The sequence below is a fragment of the Hemicordylus capensis genome, chromosome 1, assembly GCF_027244095.1.
Source record: "Hemicordylus capensis ecotype Gifberg chromosome 1, rHemCap1.1.pri, whole genome shotgun sequence".
Classification (NCBI taxonomy): Eukaryota; Metazoa; Chordata; class Lepidosauria; order Squamata; family Cordylidae; genus Hemicordylus; species Hemicordylus capensis.
Window position 1 is genome coordinate 316,759,532 of NC_069657.1, and position 24,352 is coordinate 316,783,883.

Sequence of the window (24,352 nt, forward strand, 5' to 3'; positions counted from 1 at the left end):
TCCCATAAAATGTAATAGTGTTCCCTTATTCAACACACTGCAGTCCCAGTAAGTTCACTTAGTAGCCTCTGGATCTCCTCAGCATCCCTTATAAGTGTTGATCTGACCATTCTCGGGTCCAGTTGCAAGGACACACATAGAAGCTAACATCCAAAATCAACAGGTACATGTTTTCAAGTAAAAAAGATGAGACTATCATTAATTAAGAAAGGAATGGAAAGCAGAAATTAACTGGCACAAGTTAATGCTCTCCAATAGCTTTGTGTGAAGTGCTCTGAGAAAATATATCTAGCGCTTTATTGGTCCACAGTTACAATAGGAGAATCCATTGTATCTCTCAGACTCCAAACAATATCAAAGCTCTTTAGAGTCTTGTCAATGTCTCCTTAGCATTATTCAACAAAAGACAGACCAGTATATCAAATTAAAAAATATATAGGTGCCTGGAAATATTAATCTTGAGTATTTGTCAATGGCATGAGTGTTCTGCATGATACGAAGGCTCACGTGTCCCTTCAGCCTTCTCTTTCTTGATGAATTAGACTCATTATTCAGGGCCAAATGGATCACCATCTTATCTTGCTTATCCTCTTCCGTCACCAACTGACCTCTTGGGTACTCTTCTAGGCTGTTGGCATCTGACTCACTGCAGATACCATCCAGCAACATTGTATTTGTAGGAGGAATTCCACATGTGCATTGAAACTAAAAAAAACACAGAACAATAAACAAGGAAAGATAAATTCAAATAGTGAAAGAACAGAAAACAAATATTATACCTGTTAAAATACAAAATGTGTTCACACTGCAGCTGAAAGTAATTTTATTGGAGGACTCTTCTATCTACAGTTCCCCTGATTGATTAGCTAGGCACGCTGGACATATATGACCCCCAGTCTGTTAAGAAAACCTGTTTGGGTTAAGTGTAAAGGTGAATTCAGAGTGAAAAAATAAGTATTTACATGAAGTAAGACTTAATTGTGCCACCTAATGGCGCAGTGGGGAAGCAACCTGCCTAGAGAGCAGGAGACTGTTGGTTCGAATCCCTGCTGGTGTGTTTTCCAGAATATGGGAAACTCCTATATCAGGCAGCAGCGATACAGAAAGGTGTTGAAAGGCATCATCTCATACTGCATGGGAGAAGGCAATGGTAAACCACTACTGTATTCTACCAAGAAAACCACATGGCTCTGTGGTCTCCAGGAGTCAACACCGACTGAACGGCACAACCTTTCCTTTCCTTTAAGACTTAATTACACATATTAATTCTAAATTTGGTAGGTATTAGCATTTACTCTGTATTACATTTCCACTTAAAAAACAATAATATTGATAGGATCTTTTAAATGGTTGAGGATAAAACAGTGGCAAAGTAAACCACTAAGTTTGCCACTAAGTGAATGCACAGATGTACACAAATTACTGTGCCGCCAATCCAACGCCATGTGTATTTACATTGCAGGGTGGAGATTCCACCCATTTCAGTAGCAGTGGACAACCTCTGCACATATTTTTTGGACTCCCTTTATTGCAATTAATAGGGAAGTCAGTTCTAGGTGTGAGAGCCCTGTGCATTCATCCAGGCTCCTGCATTGAAAGCTCATAATTCGATCAGAGTAAATGCGTCATCAAAATTAATCAGCCTTGAATGCTGTACACGAAACAGAAGGAACCATTAACAAGCAGTCTCAATGCAGGACAGAATTATTTGACTCCAAACTTCAAACAATAAAGAACCTCAAGACATACCTGTTTCCCCAGGCTTTTAACTGAAATTTTAATTTTTTAAATATGTTTTTATCATTTGAGGGTTTTTTTTAAACTTGTTTTGTGTATTTTAACTGCTTTATATTGTTTTACATTTGCTTTGTCTATATCGACGGATCAGGTCCATCTTCAGTTGCCACCAACACGTCTGGTGGCGACTCAGAGGCAGGCCTTCTCTGTGGCTGCTCCTGGGCTGTGGAATGCACTCCTGGCAGAAATCTGTAATCAGAGTTCATTATTGGCCATCTGGAGGGCCCTTAAGACCTATCTGTTTGGCCTGGGCGCTTTCCAGACTAGCTGCTCATCAGCAGCAAAATGCCTCCATTTGGGCAAGTCGCATTCGGGACGTAAACAGCAGGGGGTGCAGTCTCGCAGGAACTAACAACCCGAAAAAACAGCAACTTTTCCACACTGGATATATGACGTCCTTGCTTTATATCGCAGCGATTAAATTCGCAACAAGACATTGGAAATGTGAACGGCACCCTGCTGTCCACGTAGGGACTGTGGTGCCACGGCACAGGGAGTGTGGAAGCCCACTTCCGAGATTCGTCCTGACCCCGCTGTAGGGTCTAGTCTGGAAAGTGCCCTGGCCTTCCAGGGTTTTTAAACTCTTTTTAAACCATAACGGTTTGGCCTGGTTTTCCAGGATTTTAAAAACAGTTTTAATTGTTTTAATAATGGTTTTACATTGTTTTTACAGTTTTTGATTTTAACAGTTAATTGATTTTAGTGTTGTTTGTAATGTAAACTGCCCTGAGCCATTTTTGCAAGGGCAGTATAGAAATCAATCAATCAATCAATCAATCAAATAAATAAATAAAATCAGGCAGTATAGAAATAAAACAAAAACAAAACAAATAAATCTATGTCCATATATCTATATATAATATCTGAAAAAATCATACTAGTTCCATACAAATAAAAAATGAGGGGGGGGGGTGTTCCTCCATGATCTAGACCATTGTTGATTAGGAAAAATGGGCAGATTTTGTTTGGCATAGTGGCTGACATCCAGTGTATTGTAATGCAGATTGTAATGTGCACGGCAACACACAAGCAGCTTCCCGGGCTCGGGGGTCTCTCCAGGATGCCCCGCACACTTGCACGGAACTCACACTCTCATCCTGGAACCTCCGGGGGCCAGCCAGCCCCCGAACCCCACCACCCCTGCCGGCTCCGTGATGGAGCCGGCAATCATGTGGGTGGCCTTTCCGGGGGCTCTGGGCAAGATTGTCTGTGGGGAGAGTGCGCTAATCCTGACAGAAGCTCTTCTCATGGATTGTGAGAAGAGCTTCAATATATGACTCACCATAGAAAACACTATGGCTCCTAGCCTCTAATCACATAACTTGACAACTTCAACAAATAATAACCTCAGATGGGGATGCACAAAAGATATGAGATGTATCAAAAGATGCATGCAGCCAGTTGACTGGGGCCTGAGTAAGCATTGCAGTACAGATCTAGATGTGCATCTGTATTGGCTACATGCAGATCTCACTTGATAGATTCAGTTGTACTTACTTTATTGAGTAAGAGGTATCTGAGTTGGGTTTTTGATGTATAAGTGCTCATGCATCTAAGCTTACATTGATTTTTTTAAATTTAAAAAATAGTTACTCATGTTTCTACTCCTTACTCCTTCCATGAAAGGCCAACACAAATACATGCTGTATCAAGACTTTCTGATAATATGTTAGCTGAAGATAGTGTTTTAAAATGTGCATCTGACAATGGCAAGGTCTTAATAATAATTCATAAATGGCTACTAAAAACATTGCGGCATACATAAGAAAATGCCATACTGATTCTCCCCCTTCTTACCCTCCCTATATTGTCTCTGCCAAAGTCCCAGGTTGCAGACTTCCCCAGTTCTGATCTTAGTTTCCTTCCCTCTGTTGTTCCTACTATCATCAATTCCTGCTTGTGTGGTGTCAGGGCTTCCATTTCAGCTTGAAAGTTCTAGACAAAAATTGTTCACACACACAGACACGCAAGCGTCAGAATGTTCTCATTCACATTCACAGGCCTCTAATATATTCAAATCATATGTACAGAAGGCATCTCTCACCTTCTCTCGCAGCTTCCGCTGCTTCCGCTCTTGCACTGTGGTCAGGTAGTTCACTGCTGCATACTCTATCACCGAAAGGAAGACGAACACAAAACTGACCCAGAGGTAAATGTCCACAGCTTTGATGTAGGAAACCCGAGGCATGGAGGCATTGACACCCGTGATTATGGTCGACATGGTCAGCACCGTCGTGATCCCTGAAAAGCCCCACACAAAGATAAATTCAGGTGTCAACAAGAATGAGGCTTAATTTGAGTCTGACATCATAGCTGTAGAGCCCATTTTCAAAGCCAAAGCTCAGTGTGGTACATGTGAAATAACACTGAAAACTAAAATCCCTTTGGGCAAGTGTAGAGTGCCTTTCCGTCAGCACAATCAGACACCACACAAAATGAATTCAGAGGAAAAGCTTTCTGATCAGTGGCTCACTCATCACATAATGCAACGTGAGAGGATGGCGCATCACTCACACTGCTGTGCTTGTGTCAACATTTCCAGTGGGTGTCCCATTGTGCAACTGCATCTGCACAACTTTATGCTGGAGTGGAGATGCCCTGAAGCACAACTCAGTCAACAGTGTTTACCTGCATGCAGCAGCGTGGCGGTGCACCAACTGCCTGTGTTACGTTATGTACCACTCGGGTTGACTTGCAGGTAAACTTGAGCTCCGGAATATCATTTCACATGTTAAGCATTGGCCAAGAAACTTCTTTTGCAAACCAGAGTTTGGTTTCTGCATTAATTGTTGCTCTTCCTGTAACTCTCCCAGTTTCAGAGGACAGAATATATTAATGAGGCATGGACTATGTGTGAATATGTGTGGATGTGTTGTGTGTGCATGCGTATGAAATGGTTCCTTCCCTCCAATAGGCCCTGCTGCTCTCGTAAAATGGTTGTTAGCATCTAACACAGAGAATAACTACTCACCTAATGAAACTCTTGCCGGCACAGCTCTGCGGTCTATCCAAAAGGACACCCAGGACAGCATGACCATCAGAGTGGCAGGGAAATACGTTTGGAGCAGGAAGAAGAAGATGTGGCGACGCAGAGTGAAGTTAATGTAGAGGCGATTATACCAGCCTGTTGGGGGAAAATGACTTTAATAACGGCAGTTCTTAATAAGTGAGGTAGGTTTCTCTACGGAGGTGTGTGAGCAATAATTGGGTGAAATAAATAAAGGGTCAAGAAAGAGGGACAAATAAGAAAGGAGTTGGTACAGGAAGAAAGAAATACGAAAAGGAAAAGAAGAGGAGAAAGTACTAATAGAAACCATGTATATGGACAGTACTTTCAAAGCTATTTAAATATTTCTTGCATTTGCCCTCACAATAAGATTTTGTTTTCAGTTTTCAGATGTGAATGGAGCTTGATAATGACTTGCCAAGGGCTTCACACTGAGATATTTAGAACTGTTGCTGGGATCCATTCAACTCCCAAGTAAAATGAAACTTTTATTTATTAACAGCAGGTTGTAAGTTATTCATATAAATACACCTAGCATCTGTGTGTATTCCCATGACTGAGGAAATCATGTTTTTATTTTAGATCAGATTACAATCGGTTATCTCTATATCATTCACTGACCTACTGTGTTTTACATAAAGTGTGCCGCCAAGTCAGTTTCGACTCCTGGCGCCCACAGAGCCCTGTGGTTTTCTTTGCTAGAATACAGGAGGGGTTTACCATTGCCTCCTCCCTCACAGTATGAGATGATGCCTTTCAGCATCTTCCTATATCGCTGCTACCCGATATAGTACCAGCAAGGATTTGAACCAGCAACCTTCTGCTTGTTAGTCAAGCATTTCTTCGCTGCGCCACTTAAGGTGACTTAGTGTTTTCCATACTGTGGGCTTAATCCCCCCCCCCCACCGCCCCATTTCTTCACCGAGGCCTACATTACCTAGAACATTTGATTTAAAATGGCCCTCTGCTGCTTTAACAGTACTCACACACAAACGTGCAAATAGTAGGAGAAAAATTCAAAGGCACTTATTAAAATTGAGAATTCCCAAAGACAAAAGCCTGATTCAGACATTATGCTGCACAAGTGTAGAGATCTGTACCTGTGTACATTGTGTGTGAGTGTTAAACATAACATGTGAATGGTCCTAAAGAAGAAGATAAAAAGAGCTAGTGACATTCTATTGGCCTTTCAGTAGGAAAGCTTGTGAAACTGAGTTATAATGATGTGGATTTCAACAGAAAGCAAAGAAAACTAGAAGAAGAAGAAAACTCTGATACCAGTACTACTGTAGAAAGCAAGTCTGGAGGTTGTATGGAATTTTTGTATCAAGAACTGAGACAAAGAAATCTTCTCATCTGTTCTGAGTGATTCATTTCCATTTTTCCAGTAAAGCATCAGATCTTCATCTGTGTAAGCATCTGGGGGGTGGGGAGAAAACAGCAAAGTATAATGTTTTATAAGTCAGCAACAAAATAGTGAAATAAGCTGATGAATGAGATAGGGCAGACAAGTCTGCTTGTATCGAATCTGACTATGGGCTAAAAGAAGATGCTAACGCCAGTGATGAACAGATGCCTCAATAGGGTTCTCAGGAAAACAAGCAAATATTGGTGGAAGTGCTGGGGAAGGAGCTATCCTTTATGGGAGTATCTACTATCAAACTATATTCCTTCTCTTTAAGAGACTTTGAGAACCACAGAACTACGGTACAAGGCATGTCGGAATTATTTTTATGGACTACTCAGCACCCTCATCAAATGTCAGTTCCCAGGATTCTTTGGGGGAAACCATGAAGTTACACTAGTATAAACGCAATAAAGTTTGCCACATCTAGAGATACCCAAATCATTTGGAACATGGCATGGATAAATAATAGTACCAACTAGGGTCTTTCCATGTCAGACTAGGAGACCTCCAAGGCCCTTTCCAAATCTAAAGTTGATTATTCTATGCAGCATACTTGAGCGACATGCAAGCATGAACCCACATTGTGACCCTTGACGTTCAGGTCCCTTTCACACATTTGTGAAACAAATTCTGAACCATGCTGGCTTGGTCTTTACAGTATAAGAACAAATATTTCTGAGAAAAGCCAGTAAATGCAGCAATCGTATTGCTAAGGGGCAAGCTACGCTTCTCCTGTTGGGTTTTGATTCCATAAATTCGAGCCAATGCATACAAGAGAAGAACCAGTGAGCAGGTGTAGCAGGTTTTGTCGCTGGTGAGGTTCTATGGACCAGCAGTTTGCGGCACTTACATCTGAATAACATTTTCAAGTTTTTCAACCCTCTCCTGTGCCATGGTCTAGGCCTTTTTACAATGACTCTTTTCCTCACCATCAGCACTTGGAAATCCCAATCAGTGTGAAGACAGAAATGGAACCAGCTGTACCCTTGGTCCTTAGTATACTCTTTGACCACTGGTCACATTTTCCCCAGTATAAGGCTAAGAAGTGCTGCTGTTTTGCATTCTGCAGATGGCAATCAAGGAGAGTACTATGCTTCAAGCTAAAATCAGGGCCAAACTAGAAATGAGGTCTGAGTTCCATGGAACTCCTGATGTCTTTTCCTTCTTCAAAAAGCAGCCATGGAATGATTTGGATCCGATTTGGATCAGGGCCATGACATGGAAGGAGAGGGGTCTAATACATTCCCCAGTGGTGTGGCCCCAATCCAAGTCACACGTAGTACCCCCCCCCCAAAAAAACCCTGCTATTAGCTACAGAGTGGAGAATTTAATGTAAATTTTCACTTCTGCATCTAACAGCAGGCTTGGGGGATGATTTATGTCGGGGAATGGGTGCAGAGAGTAACCCCCTCTGCCCCTGAACTGCAGTTCTAATCCAATCCAGACACATACCCTGGGGCCGCTTTTTGAAAAAGAAAGACGGTGAGAATTCCAATTATGGGACCTCCATGCAGGGCTGGCTCCAAGTTTCAGCTGGCCCTAGAACACTGCCGTCCATGATTCTCCTCCTAACTGTGTGCCCCCCCACAAGGTTCACAATGGGGCCTACCTTGGTGGCTGGGATGAGAAAGAGAAGGTGATAATGAAGAGAATCACTCCACCACTACTGCACAAAGGCTGTTGGCACGGAGGAGGGCTAAAGAAGTGACAATGAGCCTTTCTGAGCCCCCCCCCCCGGGCCCTCAGCAACTTCCCTGCTCTCCCATCACATCTAATTTTCCCTAGTCTATTCCCTGAGCCCATTGTGGAGCTCTTCTAATAGGAGGTGCTCCTATAGGCAAAACATGGGAGCATGTCTAGACTTGTGGGGATATGGCTAGGGATCAAAATGGACAGCAGGCATGAATGGCAGAGTTCAGAAGAAAGCACCATGCAGGTATTGTTTACCTGAGGCACCAAGTACACATTAAGGGGAAATATATGGGTGCCACTGACCACACCTCCCCGTAGATATGTAGTCTCGGGGCAGGGGGAAGGTGATGCGATATCATTGTGATAACTCTTCTCCACGCCCTGCAAGTTGAAGCCAGTGAATTGGAACAGAAAGTAGGAAACAATACTACAATGTCATACATTTTTCAATAGCGCAATACTGCATGGGGGAGACATGGGAGATGGGAAGTGATGATCCAGATTGGTAACACTACCCATCTCCTGCTTTTGGTTCTTTGAGCCTCAGTTTCTAGCACGGTTGGTCTTGTGTCCCTACAGTTATACCAACTCTACCAAGTCTCTGATATTTTGCACTCTGTATTAAATCAAATTCTACCTACAACAGATAACATGGATTATATGGCTTGCTTCATGCATATATTTCCTATTGATTTAAGCAAATATAATGGTAATTGAACAGGCATCTAGGAAAGAGTTGTAGACAGAAACATGAATGCTACTTACAGCTTTCAAGCTCCAGCGTACAAGTCTGTGAATCTAGTGGAAACCGGCTGAAGTCCATGTTGCACATTGCTGTCACTGTGATCCTAAACATTCCAAAAAGAAAGATCACTTTCACTGAATGACTGTCATTAGTGCTGAGCAAATTTAGGAATGCAGCCATATATTTGGATAGGCTGCAAGTTTAAACTGATTTAATTGTAAACTGCACAGGGCTATTAATTTAGATCAAGTGGTATAAAATGTAATAATGGGCAGATCTATAATTGAGCGGCTGTGCTCCACAAATATGGGTTGCCCCGGGGAACCTGTGGAGGGGAAAGTCATTATCCCACTGTTCCCACTCACCTGCCCTGCCATTTGCCACCTGCCACCTCACCAGCGCCCTGCCCCGCCCACTCTCCACTAGCCTTCAAGGCCTCTTCTACTGTAGTCGCAGAAGCTGACCTGCTGCCCTTTGTTGGCTGCAGTGCAGAATAATGACATCATGGCTTGGCGCCCAGGTGGCAACAGTGGAGGGCATCATGGAGGCCAGTGCAGGTGGAGGCGGGGGCAGTAGCCCACCAAAAAGATGTGAAACTCAAACTTTAATTAAAATATGGCCTCTCTCTAAATCATCAGTGGGGCTGAGATGAAGTTCACTTCATGGTGGAGGCCACTCCAGTGCAGCAGCAGTTTCCTCCCCTTATGCCAGATTTTATTTATGGGGATGGATGGAAAGAGTGTCCCCCCCTGCCCCGTTTCTGGTTTATAACAAAACCAGCATATATTTTGCATTTTCAGGAAGTTTTCCACACCCAGCTTTTAGCCTGCATCTCCTTCGGAATGGAGCAGAAGAGGAGACATGTCTCATCTTTTTGGCAGCCCACGTCTCATCTTTTTCGGGCGCATTCATATATTCAGCAGATTTAACTCAAAGTCCCCGAGAGCACTTCACACACTATTCGAGTTTTTCACTGCTCGTTAGAATGCAACCCGATTTATATCCGAGGTTAAAATAAAATCCACTTTTTGCATCAGGGTTTTTTGGATAGCGTCGAGTTTGCAGTAAAGTCTCCGATGGTAAAGCCGCCTGCGGTAAAGCCTGCTGTGTGGAGAACTCCCAGGTGAAACCACTGTGACTTTTATTCTAGCACTGAGAACGAGAGGAAGCAGATGACTGTGCTCTGCTCATTTAGGATGAAGGCAGTTGCAAGAATAAAAGAGAGCTCACGGGGTGTTCCTCTGCCATTCCTTCCCAGCATGACAACTTAGAAGGGGAGAGAAGCACAGAGAAACTTCCTGTTCCAGTAAAGCAGAGGTGGTCCCTTCAAGCTGCAAGATAAGGTGGTCACCTTAGGCAGCAGATTATTGGGGTGCCAGCAGGGTGGCAAGATGCCCCCTGCTGGGGCCGTTGGAGCAGCTTTTCAGGACTGAACTTGCAAGCTTTGCAAAGTGTACCTCACCTCAGATCCCTAGCCAAACTTGCAAGAAACACAAAGTGATAAGGAGGAGGGGCTTCTGGCAACCCTTCCTCCTCCCCACCCACTGTGCCACTTTCAAAGCTTGCAAGGGTCAGTGTTGAAAGGGGGCTAGTCCCCTTGCTAATATTATAACGCCCTTGTACAAATCTATGGTGCGGCCACATCTGGAGTACTGCATACAGTTTTGGTCACTTTATCTTAAGAAGGATATTGCAGAACTGGAAAAGGTGCAGAAGGGGCAACCAAGATGATCAGGGACCTGGGGCACCTTCCTTATGAGGCTAGGCTACAGCATCTGGGACTCTTTACTTGGGAAAAGAGGCAACTTAGGGGAGACATGATCGAGGTGTATAAAATTATGCATGGAATGGAGAGAGTGGACAGAGAGAAATGTTTCTCCCTCTCTCACAACACTAGAACCAAGGGTCACCCCATGAAACGGAAGGTTGGGGAATTTAGGACCGACAAGAGGAAGTGTTTTTTCACACAGTGCATAATTAATCTGTGGAATTCTTTGCCATGGGATGTGGTGACGGCCAGAAACTTGGACAACTTTAAAAAGAGCTTAGACAAATTCATAGAGGACATGTCTATCAATGGCTACTAGTCTGGTGGCTGTGGGCCACCTCCAGCCTCAGAGGCAATATGCCTCCCAATACCAGTTGCAGGGGAGCAACAGCAGGAGAGAGGGCATGCACATACCTCTGGCCTGTGGGCTCCCCAGAAGCATCTGGTGGGCCACTGTGTGAAACAGGATGCTGGACTAGATAGGCCTTGGGCCTGATCCAGCAGGGCTGTTCTTATGTCTGTATGTCCTCTATTAATGAAGGATTAAAGGTGGTGTGGGAAGAGCAGGAGGAATGGGCAGAGAGTTGTGTCACTCATTTAATAAGGTTATAGAAGACCCATGACATGCATGTTCCACCACAGAATATTGGGATAAACTATATAGAAATTGATGTGCTGCATGGAGGAAGCAATGCTGTTTCCCAAGGCTGAACTTTTGGTCAAAATCTTAGGGAGGGGAAGCTCGAGTGAAACCAAATCTCTGGCCTACCTCTCTTTTGCTACTGAGTGATGCATGGCAGGCACCATTTTTTCTTCAGCATGCCCCTTAATAATGTTCTGAGAGGCATTTGGGGGGGAAATGGCAGCCACCAGAAGGTGGCCACTGAGAAGTGCTGCTGCCATGGGTGAGTTTCACTCCATTCACCAAAATTGCGCCTGACCCCTAAAAATCACCCCAACCCCCTCACTTTCACAATTTGCAAATGGGGCCAAAAATGGGGCAACACCACACATCTCTGTGCTCAGAAAACATGGCGTCCCTACCACAAAAGTGCAAATTTGAAGCAAAATCTTGAACTGTGTGCAAGGAATGAATAACAAAAGCATGGTTCTGTGCAAAAGAACCCCCACCCCAGATCATGTAGAAAGGGCCATGCATGACCTGTTTGAGTTAGTGGCACATGAAAAATGGGACCTCATAAAAGTAAGCAAATTGGATAAATGGTTAGAAATCTGGGACAACTTCCTAGAACTATTCTTAGAATAAAACCCCCTCTGATCTACCCACATCTAAGGGAGCAACGGTGTGTATCCCTTCTCCTCTCCCTCCCCTCCTGCTCTCCTTCTCCCTCTTTCTCTTTCCCTCTATCTCTCCTTTCTTTTCTCATCTCCCACCAACCAGTGCTGACTCGAGAAGGGAAGGTTGGGCTTGGGGGCAAGTGGGGTGGTGGACTGAGAAAGATGTTTGTAAAATACAAAATGTCTAAAAAAAATTTTTTTTTAAAGAAAAAGTAAAAAGAAAGGGCCATAAAATGAGTCGAAACATTGCTAGTAAAGAATACAGTGCGATGCACATTGAACCAACGGTGGCTTCACCTCATACTATACAGCACATGGCCATCTGGGAACACCCGCAACATGATGTTGTCAGTGGTTGTGTCATGAATGAAGGATCTTTTAGAGTGAACAAAGAAGACATCCGGCACCCAGATCTTCTTCACTAGCCTTCCATCAAAAGTCATGCTCTTGTTCGTATGGCTGGGAAAGGAGAGGCGCTCATCCTTCCAGTAATGCCTCAGATACAGTGTCATTGTAAAGTCCTGCATAAGGAAGAGGGGAAAAGATGTCTGTGATTATATATCCTCCCTCCCAAGAACAATACGTTAGGAAGTCGGACAGAGGAGCAGAAGCTGCTGCAAGTGATGGATCTGCAGCTGAGGACCCGATTAAATATGATATTGAGAGATCTGTGATTGGATTCTCTGTGAATCTTTTAAAAGGTTAACAAAGCCAGCGGGGCAGGAATCAGACTGTGTCTGATTGGAGGGGATGATGGCATTGAGGGAGGGGATGGACCCTTTCTCTTTGCACCATTTCCCCTGATTCAACTATTCCCCCCAGAGCTGTTGCTGGCCCTAAGGGGAAAATATACAGATATGGTAGACTGCTGCTACTGCCACTGCCTTGTCCTCAAGCTGGATAATGAAGCGCCCCCAACTACCAGGTGCCTGAAATGGGTTGAGGTTGGGTCACTTCAATTGCAGGCACCTGGAAATGAGGTGCTTTCGTTATCAGCTCAAGGAGAAGAAGAGGCAACTGCAGTAACAACTAGGCCTGCGAAGAAGCAGCAGGGGCAAGACTGGCATATCGATTAACAGTTTGCAGATATGTTAGAGTCAGCTGCTAATGTAAACAACAGAGCTTGCAGTACAGTGAGCTCCCTTTCTATAGTATGTGTGTCTTCAGCCCGGGGGCGTAGCTATAATTGAGTGGATGGGTTCAAAGAACCCGGGGCACCCCAGCTCTACTTCTCCCTGTTTGCTTCATTATCTCCCTCACTCCGAGGGGCCGCCAGGGAGAGGGGTGAACACTGGCCCCCTCTCCCCTAGCTACGCCCCTGTCTTCAGCGTTATATAATATAGGACTCCCCGGCATGCTCCCTCTGAGGTCTTCTCCCGGCGGTTAATTGAGCAAAGGGCCACCTTTCAAAGTGGTGGCTCTCTCATATTTAGCAGGGGAGAGCAGCAGGCCCTATTGAACCCCAGCACAGCATCTCTCCAGTAGCTGTTGCTGGTGTCTCCTTTGTGCTTCTTTTTAGATTACAAGCTCTTTGGGGATAGGGAACCCTCTCTTTTTAAAAATAAACCACTTCAAGAACTTTTTTTGCTGAAGAGCTGTATAGAAATACGACTGTATGACAGAAATATATTGACCAGCCTTAGTCCTGCTTAGTTTTAACCATGTAGCAGTATCACAGGGCCTCAGACCATTCTTGGGATCCAGTCTCTCCATTCCTACTTAGAATAAGCAACTATGAGAAAGAATTCAGAGGCGCTCAGCTGTGTGTTGTAGGCCCTGAAACAGAAATGAGAGGGGAGCAGACACTGTGAGCTGCACCCCGGGGCCTTCTGTGGGCCCTTACAATCCCAGAAGGGATCATTATATAACACCATCAATATATACTTATACATATATTTATAAATAAATATACTTATTTATTTATTGTTTCTCTGTGTAAACCGCCCTGAGCCATTTTTGGAAGGGCAGGATAGAAATAAATAAAATAAAATTAAAATAAAATATATACAATGAGCCACAAACTGAGCAGCAAAACACAGGCAGTTACACGCACACCCTCCCATGCTGCTACGTGTGTGTAAACAAAGCCAGTGATGTTGTGGAAGAAGGCAGTTGTTTTATTTATTGTTCAGTTTATATACCTTTCATAAAACTCACCCCAAGGCGGTTTACAAAAGTTAATACAATAAAATTCCATAACATCACCTTAAAATATTAAAAAGCAATTAAGACCATAAAAACACCAAAAAGCAACAGCAATAAAAAAACAAAGACAGAGTGCCAAAAAGGAGAAAATGGTAACCCTTAAGGGGTAAAAGCCTGAACAAATAAAAGAGTTTTCAGTTGTTTTTTAAAAGCAGCCACAGATGTCAGAGAACTGACACCCAGCAGTGGGAGAGCATTCCAGAGACCAGGGGAAACACCAGTTCCACTCCGATCTAAAGTTGTGCTCACGCAATGGAAATAATGGGCATTGAGCAACTGAGTTTGCACAATGTTAGATCAGAACAGAACTGCCCTGTTCCACAACACCACTGGTGATGTTTACACACAGCAGCAGCACAGGTAGGTGCTCAATCACCTGCATTTCACTGAAAAGTATGTGGGTCAATGTTTTTTGCAGAGTAAACAGAAGTAAAAAAGATATGCACCTGTCCCAAGGAGCATACAATCTACATTTTGGCAACAAAGTGAGAGGTGGTGAGGCCGAGGAGCCACAGACTTCTGGTAAAGGGTTAAAAAGGGGCATATGTGAGCAAAATGCATTTGGTTGCCTTTTAGTTGGGTTATCTCACACATTCAGTATTCAGGCTCATATGACATGCATTGCTTAACACTTCATTGGATTGTATTTATAGAGCAATTGTATTTATTTTCCATCAGGTTATTGGGATTTAAAATTTTGATGTAAACTGCCCTGAGCCATTTTTGGAAGGGCGGTATAGAAATAAAACGTAAAAATCAAATAAATCAATAATTTAAAGAAGTTATCAAAATTCTGAATTGTTTCTATGTAACCTTTGAGGAGGTACGTAGCTGCATTAGCAACTTGTAGAAGTGGGAAGGAAGGAAACATTCCTTCTCATTTGTTGGCATTTCCCTCTGGCACTTTCCCCTCTTGTGTGCTTCCAATGTGTAGAAGTAAAATTTCCTGAGCTAATTCTTGCTTATAGTGTGCGGGCTGCGGGCTGCTTTCCCGATTACACTCTGTTCAGCAGTAAAATGCTTTGGCTTGGCAAGACCATTTTGAAAACGTAAATAGCTTGTGAAACCCTCCTACAAAATGAAAATACAGCTATTTATTTGTGACGCACATGCAACATTGTAGGACTAAAACGGAAGGATAAAACTCCAAAAAGGCATCGGAAATGTGAATGGCACTTTGCTGGCATCGCAGGGACTGCGATGCTGAAACACAGACTGTATGGAAGCATACTTAATAGATAGTAGTGTCACTGTTGTAGTGGGTAATCTGGAAAGCGCCCTGGCTTTCTCTTTCTTCTGTTTTACTGCTCCAAATCCCACCCACCCCGCATCTGATTTCCTCCCAACAAGCTTTTCAGTATGTATTTTCCCACATTAAAATCTCCAGAGGGAGAAAAGCCACCAGAGGGTGTCAGTGGCAGGAAAAGGGCTAAACAACATCCTTCTCACGCCATCTCTCTGCTTCCGGTCACCCCTACTGGAAGTGGTTTCTTCTTATTTAAAGGGGCTGTTAAAGGGGACTTCTATGACATACCTCCACATGGAATGTGGAGGTTGCACCTCAGCATCATTTTCATTAGGCAGCAAGGCCTAGTTCTCACAGAGGTAGTAAACGTGAGTCTGGGCTGCACCCCCACTCCACATTGGTAGGAGCTCACATGTCCCTACGCACAGAATGGCTAGATGGCAGGGAGAGGGTTCTAGACTGGCATTCTAGCTTTCTGTGTGCAGGGATCTTTTTTACATGAAGGAGTATTCACCTGTGAGAGTCTCACATTTGGAAATGGCCCAGGTTTGAAAATTAGTGAGAATTAGGCTCACAGTGATGTTCTCATCTGTCATTATTTAGATGTTAAAAATGGAAAACTGTCCTAAATCAGGACTGGAAGCAAAATATGAGATGTTCCCGACTAGGAGTAATCAAGATTTAAACACATGTTACATACCATATCAACCTCAGAAATACTGTCCAAGCTTTCAACCTGCACATCCACCCCAACAGGAATTGCAGGGCCTGTTGAAAAATAAAATTCAGATATTTAAAGGCTATCCTTTATAAAGCACCTGGCTTTAGTTAACTATGAGAAAGATTAATAGTATTTCTAGGGAGCATTGTATTCTTTCAGTTTCACTTGAGCTTCTTCCATTTTCCATCCTGACATCATGTACAGCTCATGGATGGCTTATGTGGAAGTGCAGCAGGAATATTGTTAAAGACTATTCTACTGTACAGTAAATGCTATATCTGAAAGCGGAATCCATGTTCAAAGAACAAAGCGTTAAGAAGAAGAAAGCAAAGCTCTCAGTGACTTTATTAATACCTCTCTAGCCAAGAAATCTTAGTTGTACAAGCAACTTCTAACAGAGGAGGCCCTTCCATAAGGCAAGGTGAGGTGGTTGCCTCAGATGGCAATTTATTGTAATATCAGCAGGGTGGCAAGATAACCCCCACCATCACCATTGAAGCAGCTGTTTGGGACCAATTTGAACCTTGCAGACTTTGCAAGGAGTGCCTTTTCCTCACATTCCTTGAAAAGCTTGCAAGAAGTACAGAGAGCGAAGAGGAGACTGCTGGCAACCTTCCCTCCTCCCTGTCCCACATGCTCCAGAGGCATGGGACAAGGGAGCATTTGGCACCTCACATCAGGTGCCACAATACCTTAAGCTACCCTTAAGCTACCCTTGCATGACAACACAGACTACTGCTTAGCATAGCAACAGTGACTCGTTTAAAGGCTTGTGCTGCCCTAAGTGAGACAGCAAAAGAAGGGGGTCCCCATGCAAATGGAGAATGCATTCCAAAACCCATTGTGACATCAAGATTCCAGGGTATGCATTTTAATTTGCCAAGCTGGATATGCCGTAAAGAGCTAAGACCCAAACTAGCATGCTGGTTCTGATACAGATGGATTTCCTGTATAAACTGAGAATGAGCAATACAAAATCTTGGAACTCGCATGCTGTTTCTGGCATTGAGGGAACCCTGAATGCTGCCAGTGAAAGGCAGCAAGAAGATCCAGTGGACAGCATGCTACCTACTTCTTTCAATCCCTCCTTTTACAACGCATTTATTTGGATGACTTTGGACAAGTCACAATCACCCAGCCTCATTTCTTCAGCAGCAAAAGTGCTGTGGCCGGGACAGTCCAATAACAGTTTCATTGATATTATATGTGTGCACTTAGGGTGGTTGTTCAGTGGGGATCTGGGAAGGAGGCAAGGCTTGGTGAGGGACACCAGCCACAACTCTTTCTTATCATTTGACACTTTCACGGATTGAATGTTAGGATTCCCAGATCAAAATGTTAACTGTGCAGCAGAAGTATTTAAAATAAACTCCCACTATCTGCAAAGAGTCACTTTTTAAGAGGAGGTTCTCTTATATTCCTCAGCGGGAGCCCAACTGCCCCTATTCATCCCAGAAGATCTTCTTTTCCTGTGACTGTTTGCTGGTGTCTCACTTGTATTTCTTTTGAGATTGTGAACCTCTCTGGGACAAAGAACTATTTCTTTAGTACGTAAACCGTTTTGAGAACTTCCTTCTTGAAAAGTAGTAAATATTATTGGCTGACATGATGAGGAAAATTACTCCAAGTAGTCCCATTGAAATTAAAAGGACAAGTTAAGCAGTGCCTCACTTGTCATTGAAATTTCTGTGGGACTTCTGTGCAGCATAGTTTTCCTCATCATGCCAGCCATTCTTAATTCTAAAAGAATATGCTTCACATTGTACAGAGCTTGTGATCTGATAAACAACTGCCACTAATTAACATTCAGAGGGCACTGAGATTGTGGGGTATGTCATAATCTTTTTAAATAAGATTTTTTCCACTTAAAATGAGAAGGGTACATGGCCATCTCAGTAGATTTATGCGTAACCCACATATTTCTTTTAAAGTCTCATCACCATTGTTTTTAATATGCTTTTTCCTAACAGTGGAAATGCATATATAGAAGCAACTACGTAGTTTAAAAACATAAATACATATTTAAATACATATGTGCTGCCCTTGAGTTAAAAACACCTTCCCAGCTAACAATTTTTTTAAAAAATAAAATAAAACACAACACAACAATGGAAGCACAATACTAAAAACCGCAAAAGCTACAGAGCACAACATAGTGGCACAAGCTCAGCAGTATTGATAACATGAACAATTAAAAACAGCATTGCTTTATTCCCCTCTAATGAATCCTTTGCAGTAAAAGTGCTTTTATAACTTGAAGAGGATTCTCCAAAATTTAGATCCATATGTACAGGTTCTGTAGTTGTTATTGTATTATTAATTTATTATTTATTACATTAATTAATTAATTAATTAATTAATTAGTTAGAGGATGCATCTGTTCACCCAGGCTTTTAACTGATATTGTTTTGATTGTTTTAATGTTGTTTTCAGAATATTGTTTTAAAATTTTTAAATTGTGTTTTAAATTTCTTGTTTTTGTTTTCAACTAATGTTTTACTTTTGTTTTTATCTTGCTGTAAACCTCCCGGAGACATAAGTTTTGGGCAGTATAAAAATGTGCTAAATAAATAAATAATGAATAAATAATTGATTATTATAGCTTGGATGAGCAGATAGCACACACTCTTTATAGTATCTAAAACATATAAATCCAATAGCTAAGCTAGCATTTCCCTAAAAGTATCAGCATGTCTGAGTGTTTTTAGAGGTCGTCCTGGCTACACACCATACTGTTGAATTAAGCATCTGGTGATGAGTCACAGAAAGATGTCATGAGATTTTTGATCTCGCTAATCCTTACGGTCATTAGGAAGCTGCTAGATTTTTAATCCTGTCTCTGCTTCAAGCTAAACTATAGGGCTACAGGTGGGGGCTTGCTCCAGATAGTCCTCCAAATTCCTCACCAACTACTAACACTGCAGAGCAGCAAACAAAATAGAACGCAAAACTATAGGAAATATGAGCAGATGAAGTTGTCATACTGAGACAGAATATCAGGTACTCTAGCTCAGAATTGTCTGCACTGAATTTTCTACAGTACTGTCTACCCAGAAGGGTGTGGGCTCACTGCTTGCAGGTCACTTACCAGCCTGTCACTGCTCCTAGCGCAGGAGGGGAGGCTCAGTGCTAATGATGCTGTGCATCAGCACAGCTGCATTCAAGTCCCATTAGCAATATTAGGGGTTAAGTGCAGCTGCTCTGATACACAGCATCATTAGCGTGGAGGTTGCCCCACCTGCACTGGATGCATGGCTTGCAGCGCAGGACATAAGCCACTGACTGGTTGCAGCTCTCCAGGGCTTCAGATGGGGGGGGTCCTTTTCTGTCCTACCTGGAGGTTATTCGCACTTGGCTTCAGGCTTGGGGTAAATGTTGAACAAAACCACTTCAAAGTACACTCGCGGCTTTGAGGGAAGCAGCCCCTCCCCTCTGCTCTCAGCTTTTGTTTTTTGCAAGTTCACATGGCAGGCCTCAGTGTTTTCCTTCCTAGCCAATGGGAGGAGGGGGAAGAGAGAGTTCCCTGCAGAGAAAGATCTGCATTTCTGAAGAGACCGTGCCTCTTATCATGCTAATGATTCTACATCAGGGCCTCTCCCAGTTTGCGGAGGCGTTTTCAGAGAAAGTAGCTTAACACCAGCATTTTAAAATCTGGAAAGATCTTGAGATAAACTATAATTCGCATCACAAAGCACAACTTGTGTGTGGAGTGGGTCCAAGGATCTCATTGGTAGTTCGGGGTAAGTTTGGCTGGTGTGTGAACACACACACACACACTCCCAAAGGAGATTCGAGGCAGAAGCCTCTTGTGTAAAGCTTCCTGAAGATACCAGGGACTGAATCTGGGACTTTTTGCATGCAGAGCATGTGTACCACCACTGAGGTATGACCCCTCCTTCAAAAAAGGGCGAGAGAGATGTTAACAGCTCTAAAAGTATTTGTCAAAAGCTGCAAGGCACAATAGATTGAGAATGCCTCTCTCATATATTACTGAAGTGAACTGCATCCCCCATCCCTATCAATGGAGTTTCAGTGAGAGACTCTCTCAGTTACTAACTTCTCCTTTCCATCCAGTCTTTCATGAGCCTTGTTTAGGAAAATTTTATTTCCTTGTTGCATGTCTTTTAGCAATAGCAATAGCAATAGCACTTACATTTATATACCGCTCTATAGCCAGAGCTCTCTTTTAGTTTGGAGTTGGGCTCATGATCTTGAATACATTTGCCTTGCAGCTGATTTATATTTGTTTTCTTACCATCTGAATTAATTACAATAAAATCTGGAAACTGAAACAGCAAGGCTATGCACATGAGCAGCCCTACCTAGGTTAGGGAAGCCCTTTCTTGGGTAGGGCTGCTCATGTGCAGCACTGGGATCTATCCTAATTCTGGCGCTGCCTTCCCCACAAATCCAGGTTTTGTACCCAGGCTTATACCTGGGTTAAAGGGCACAAGCACAACTTTTACCCCAGGTACGGAGTCGTGTGTATGCTCCAGCTGCACACAGCGTTCACAGAGATGGGTGCCTAAAGCACCCATCTTACGGGGGCATCCTCCAATGCACCACATTTGTTGATGAGTGAGTCCCGGCTGCTCCATGCAGTACAGACAGGGGCGTAGCTATAATTGAGCAAAAGGGTTCAAAGAACACGGGCCCCCAGCTCCTGAAGGCCCCCAAGCTCCACCCCTCCCTATTTTCCTCATTATCTCCCACACTCTGGGGGGCCGCCAGAGAGAGAGATGAATACAGGCCCCCTCTCTCCTAGCTACGCCCCTGAGTACAGATCATGTGAGCGTGTGGTGGTGCACTAAAGAGGACTTTCAGGGATTGTCTGCAGGGTGGGTAGGTTCCACCCTTCCTTCCCGCACCTGACTGCCCACACAGTCATGGAAATAGCTTCACCATCTTTCAAACTGACTTCATGAAAAATACTGAAGGGAGAAAATTTGGTCCTCTTATAAAATGTTACGTTACTATAGCCGGCATCTTGACTAACACAGCATGGGTGCTGTTGGGGAGGCAAACATGCTGTGAATGTGACAGACTAACTCAGCAGTGGCAATCACATGGGGAGGCACATTTCACCAATCTTCTCTTCCCCAAGAATGTCAGTGCTGTGTTAGTCATGATGTCCGCTTTTATTTTTAAATGACACAAGTTTGGTGCACATTAGTGCTTCATGATTAATCCATGACAGAAACCCTAATGCAGATAAGCCATTAGAGTACCTGAACCTCAACCCTCAGGGTTCCTTTAGCTTTCCCAGCTGTTGTAAAGTATGCTGTCGAGTCGGTGTCGACTCCTGGCGACCACAGAGCCCTGTGGTTGTCTTTGGGTAGAATACGGGAGGGGTTTACCATTGCCTTCTCCCATACAGTATGAGATGATGCCTTTCAGCATCTTCCTATATCGCTGCTGCCTGATATAGGTGTTTCCCATAGTCTGGGAAACATACCAGCGGGGATTCAAACCGGCAACCTCTGGCTTGCTAGTAAAGTCATTTCCCGCTGTGCCAATACCAAACAAAGTGAGATAGGAAGTACCTGGAAGAAAAGGTACCTTCTATTGGAGCTAGTGTCACTAGTTTTGCAGGACTGTGGATATGCTGCCACCACATGTCCTCGCTGATCCTGCTGGTCTGTTTGGACTAGCAGCTCTGAGCATGAGGACCATCCCTGCACTGAGGATGTCAGCTGTGCAGATTCAGCACATTGCTGCCACACACACAAATGCTAGTCACGGCAAAGACTGGTTAAATGCCCTGAAGTACATGTCATTTTAGCAGCCACAGGTCATTCGACCAGTCACCAGGGAGTCACCGTGCCCAAGCCCCACTGGCACAAGAAGCCTGTGGCATCTTCAATGATATTTCACCCGGAGTAAGTTCCGCTGAGTGTCTTCTGACATGTATTTGTGTCCAGACTTATCATTATTGCACAAAGTAGATGTGGGTATAACATTTTGAGGGCCTTAAAACCTAAGGTCCAAACTTGACATGACACACAATCACATATGTCTTTCCCCTGACAGTGGTTTTTTGTTTTTGTTTTTTAACCAAAAGCAACCTCCAGGGGCAGCAAGTCTGAGTGGAGAGGCAGCCGGAGGGGGGAAAGGGATGGGCTACTTAACCTTTTCCTCTCTGGTTGTTTCCCCTGCGCTCAGAATGCAGCCACCGCCTCCCCCATCCTAATTACTTTTCTTTCTGTAGAGGAAAATATACAAGTACCCATTCCTTTGAGGGTTCCTCCCTCCTGCTGTCTATAAATATGTTTGTGGAGAGATGCTGAGTGGAAAAATGGATGGCAAAGAGTTAAGCAATCCCCCCCACCCCCGCCGCCGCCTCTGCCACCAGTAGTTCGTCCACTCAAAGTCTCTCAGGGTTGTTTTAAGTTTCAAAAAATGTCAAGGAAAAGATACATACAACTGTATGTTACCAATTTAGTTTGGATCCCACATTTAGTGAAATCAGGGGCACGGGGGGCAGGGGGTTCTACTGACACAAGCAATATCAAGCAAGATGTCAAGTTTGATTATTATTATTTTCCAGATCTGGTGCCTTTACTGTATTTCATTTCATTTTAATATTTAATTTCCCCCCGTTCCATCTTTCTGCTAAGAGGAACTTTAGCCTTAGCATGGATACATTTCCATACATCTTTAACTTTGAGTCAATCTAACTGCTTGGGTACTTAAAATAGAAAACTGTGCATGTACGTGCTTGTAGATCAATGCTCTTAGGTTTTTATGTTTGTCTTTTGCTTTGTTCACAAGGATCCTTTTGTAGTCTGTTCTAGCTCCAAAACATAGCACTGACATGCCCCATTAATATGTGCCTGGAGGATGCCATGTGAACTGTTTGGCCTTCTCTTCACTGAAAGCACTTAGTAATAGCAAGTTTCCAAAGCCCCAGCATACTTCTGTTCTTTGTTCACATGGACATTGTATGTAATTTATTTACAAACAGGTTTCCTTCTTGTTCAGTGCACTGACCCCTTACTATTACTGACGTGCATATGATTGGCTAGTAATATAGCAGTATTCCAGATAAGCAGCTGAGCTATATATTGCAAGAGGGGGCAGCCCCAGTCCTTTGACATGGTAATTCTCCTTCTGAACAAAGTCCGGAATTAACCCAGAGGGGATTGCTTTCCTCCTAGCTTTTGGCTTCCATGTGCAACATTACCCCAGCAATTCAGTAAGACGGCTGCATCAGTTGGAGCCCCAGGCTAGGAATAGCAGGAGAGAAGCTTATGCTGCACCTGCCTGCTAGCTCCAGGCCATGGGGGGTAATCCTGTAGTTCCGTGAGCTACATTTGCTACTCTTGTTTTTTCCAAATCATGATTGGATTTTAGATCTCTGAAAGAGGCCAGAGATTAACAGTCTCAGAGACTGAAGTCAAGTCCTGAATGTATGTGAAGATTCCTACTATATTTATCCATTGATAAAGGACACCGTATCTCCCTCAATTTCTGTGTTGAAGATAGATTTCACTTCAGGGAAGGACACACTACATTTTGCAGTGGCAGCCACTTCACTGATGTATGGGGAGTCATATGAAAAGGGAGCACCATCTATCTATCTATCTATCTATCTATCTATCTATCTATCTATCTATCTATCTATCTATCTATATTCTACCTTATATAAGCACCTTTAGGGTTGCATTGTATGCTATCAACCTGCATTTGCCAATACAGGGGAACCTCTTTGTTTGTGGATTCGTGTGTCTGTGGTCGGGGGAAAGACACCCAACCTCGGCATTCATGGGGGAACCCCCCCCCCAAAACCCAGTTGACCTCAAATGTCCATGGGTCAGGGTGGCCAGAAATGACTGGGAAGGCCATATCTGGCTGCCATTTTGTTTCTTGGAGCTTCATAATGGCTCAATTTAAGAAAAAAACCAAAAAAGGTTATTTTCAGCTGGTTTGGGGGCATTTGGGGGCAACTCGGAGGGAGCAGCAAAGCATGGTAAGGAGCTCCCCCTCTGTTTACCCTCAAAATTTTGCCAATTTTAGATCATTTTTAGCAATTTTCAAGCTGACCAGGAACTTAACCCCTGCAATCCCACAGCCCCCAATGCCTCGATATTCACGGTTTCGGTATCTGCAGCTGCAGCCGGGAACAGAATCCCCCTGAATATCAAGGTCTGCCTGTATAATGGAGTAGAGTGGGGAAAGTACTTGCAGGTAGGGGTGCATAGGGGAGGGCAAAGGGGGCTGTCTTGGGGCCCCACAAGGCTGAGGGCTTCCAATGTCTTGGTTCATATTGATACCATTTGGTATCAATATGAGATACAAGAGGAGGGCCCCAAGACTACGTTTTGCCCTGGGCCTCAGATTACCTTTCAGTGGCCCTGCTTGCAGGCAGGATGCTTACTTTCAATATTGATTCCTGACTTAAGAAAAATGATTAAAAATGGCATGAGCAGCATTTTCAGGTAACAGTATGTGGGCAAGGAAGGGT

At 43.6% G+C, this 24,352-nt stretch overlaps 1 protein-coding gene across 5 annotated transcripts in view; it reads right to left on the reverse strand.

The window, feature by feature from the left end:
* Window positions 1-273: 273 nt before the first annotated feature.
* Window positions 274-24,352, reverse strand: part of LOC128322142 (gamma-aminobutyric acid receptor subunit rho-2) — a 44,233-nt gene continuing 20,154 nt past the window's right edge. For 3 of the 5 annotated variants that reach the window (XM_053242949.1, XM_053243116.1, XM_053243195.1), the window contains exons 3-10: window positions 15,868-15,935; window positions 12,014-12,237; window positions 8,670-8,752; window positions 6,083-6,223; window positions 4,769-4,921; window positions 3,842-4,038; window positions 3,595-3,732; window positions 274-705 (exon numbers count right to left, since the gene is read on the reverse strand). In XM_053242949.1, coding sequence (XP_053098924.1) covers window positions 397-705; window positions 3,595-3,732; window positions 3,842-4,038; window positions 4,769-4,921; window positions 6,083-6,223; window positions 8,670-8,752; window positions 12,014-12,237; window positions 15,868-15,935 — 1,313 coding nt within the window. In that variant the 3' untranslated portion in view covers window positions 274-396. Of the gene's footprint in view, window positions 706-3,594; window positions 3,733-3,841; window positions 4,039-4,768; window positions 4,922-6,082; window positions 6,224-8,669; window positions 8,753-12,013; window positions 12,238-15,867; window positions 15,936-18,976; window positions 19,033-24,352 lie in introns of those variants that run through there. The other 2 variants (XM_053243277.1, XM_053243023.1) reach the window with 2 other exon arrangements.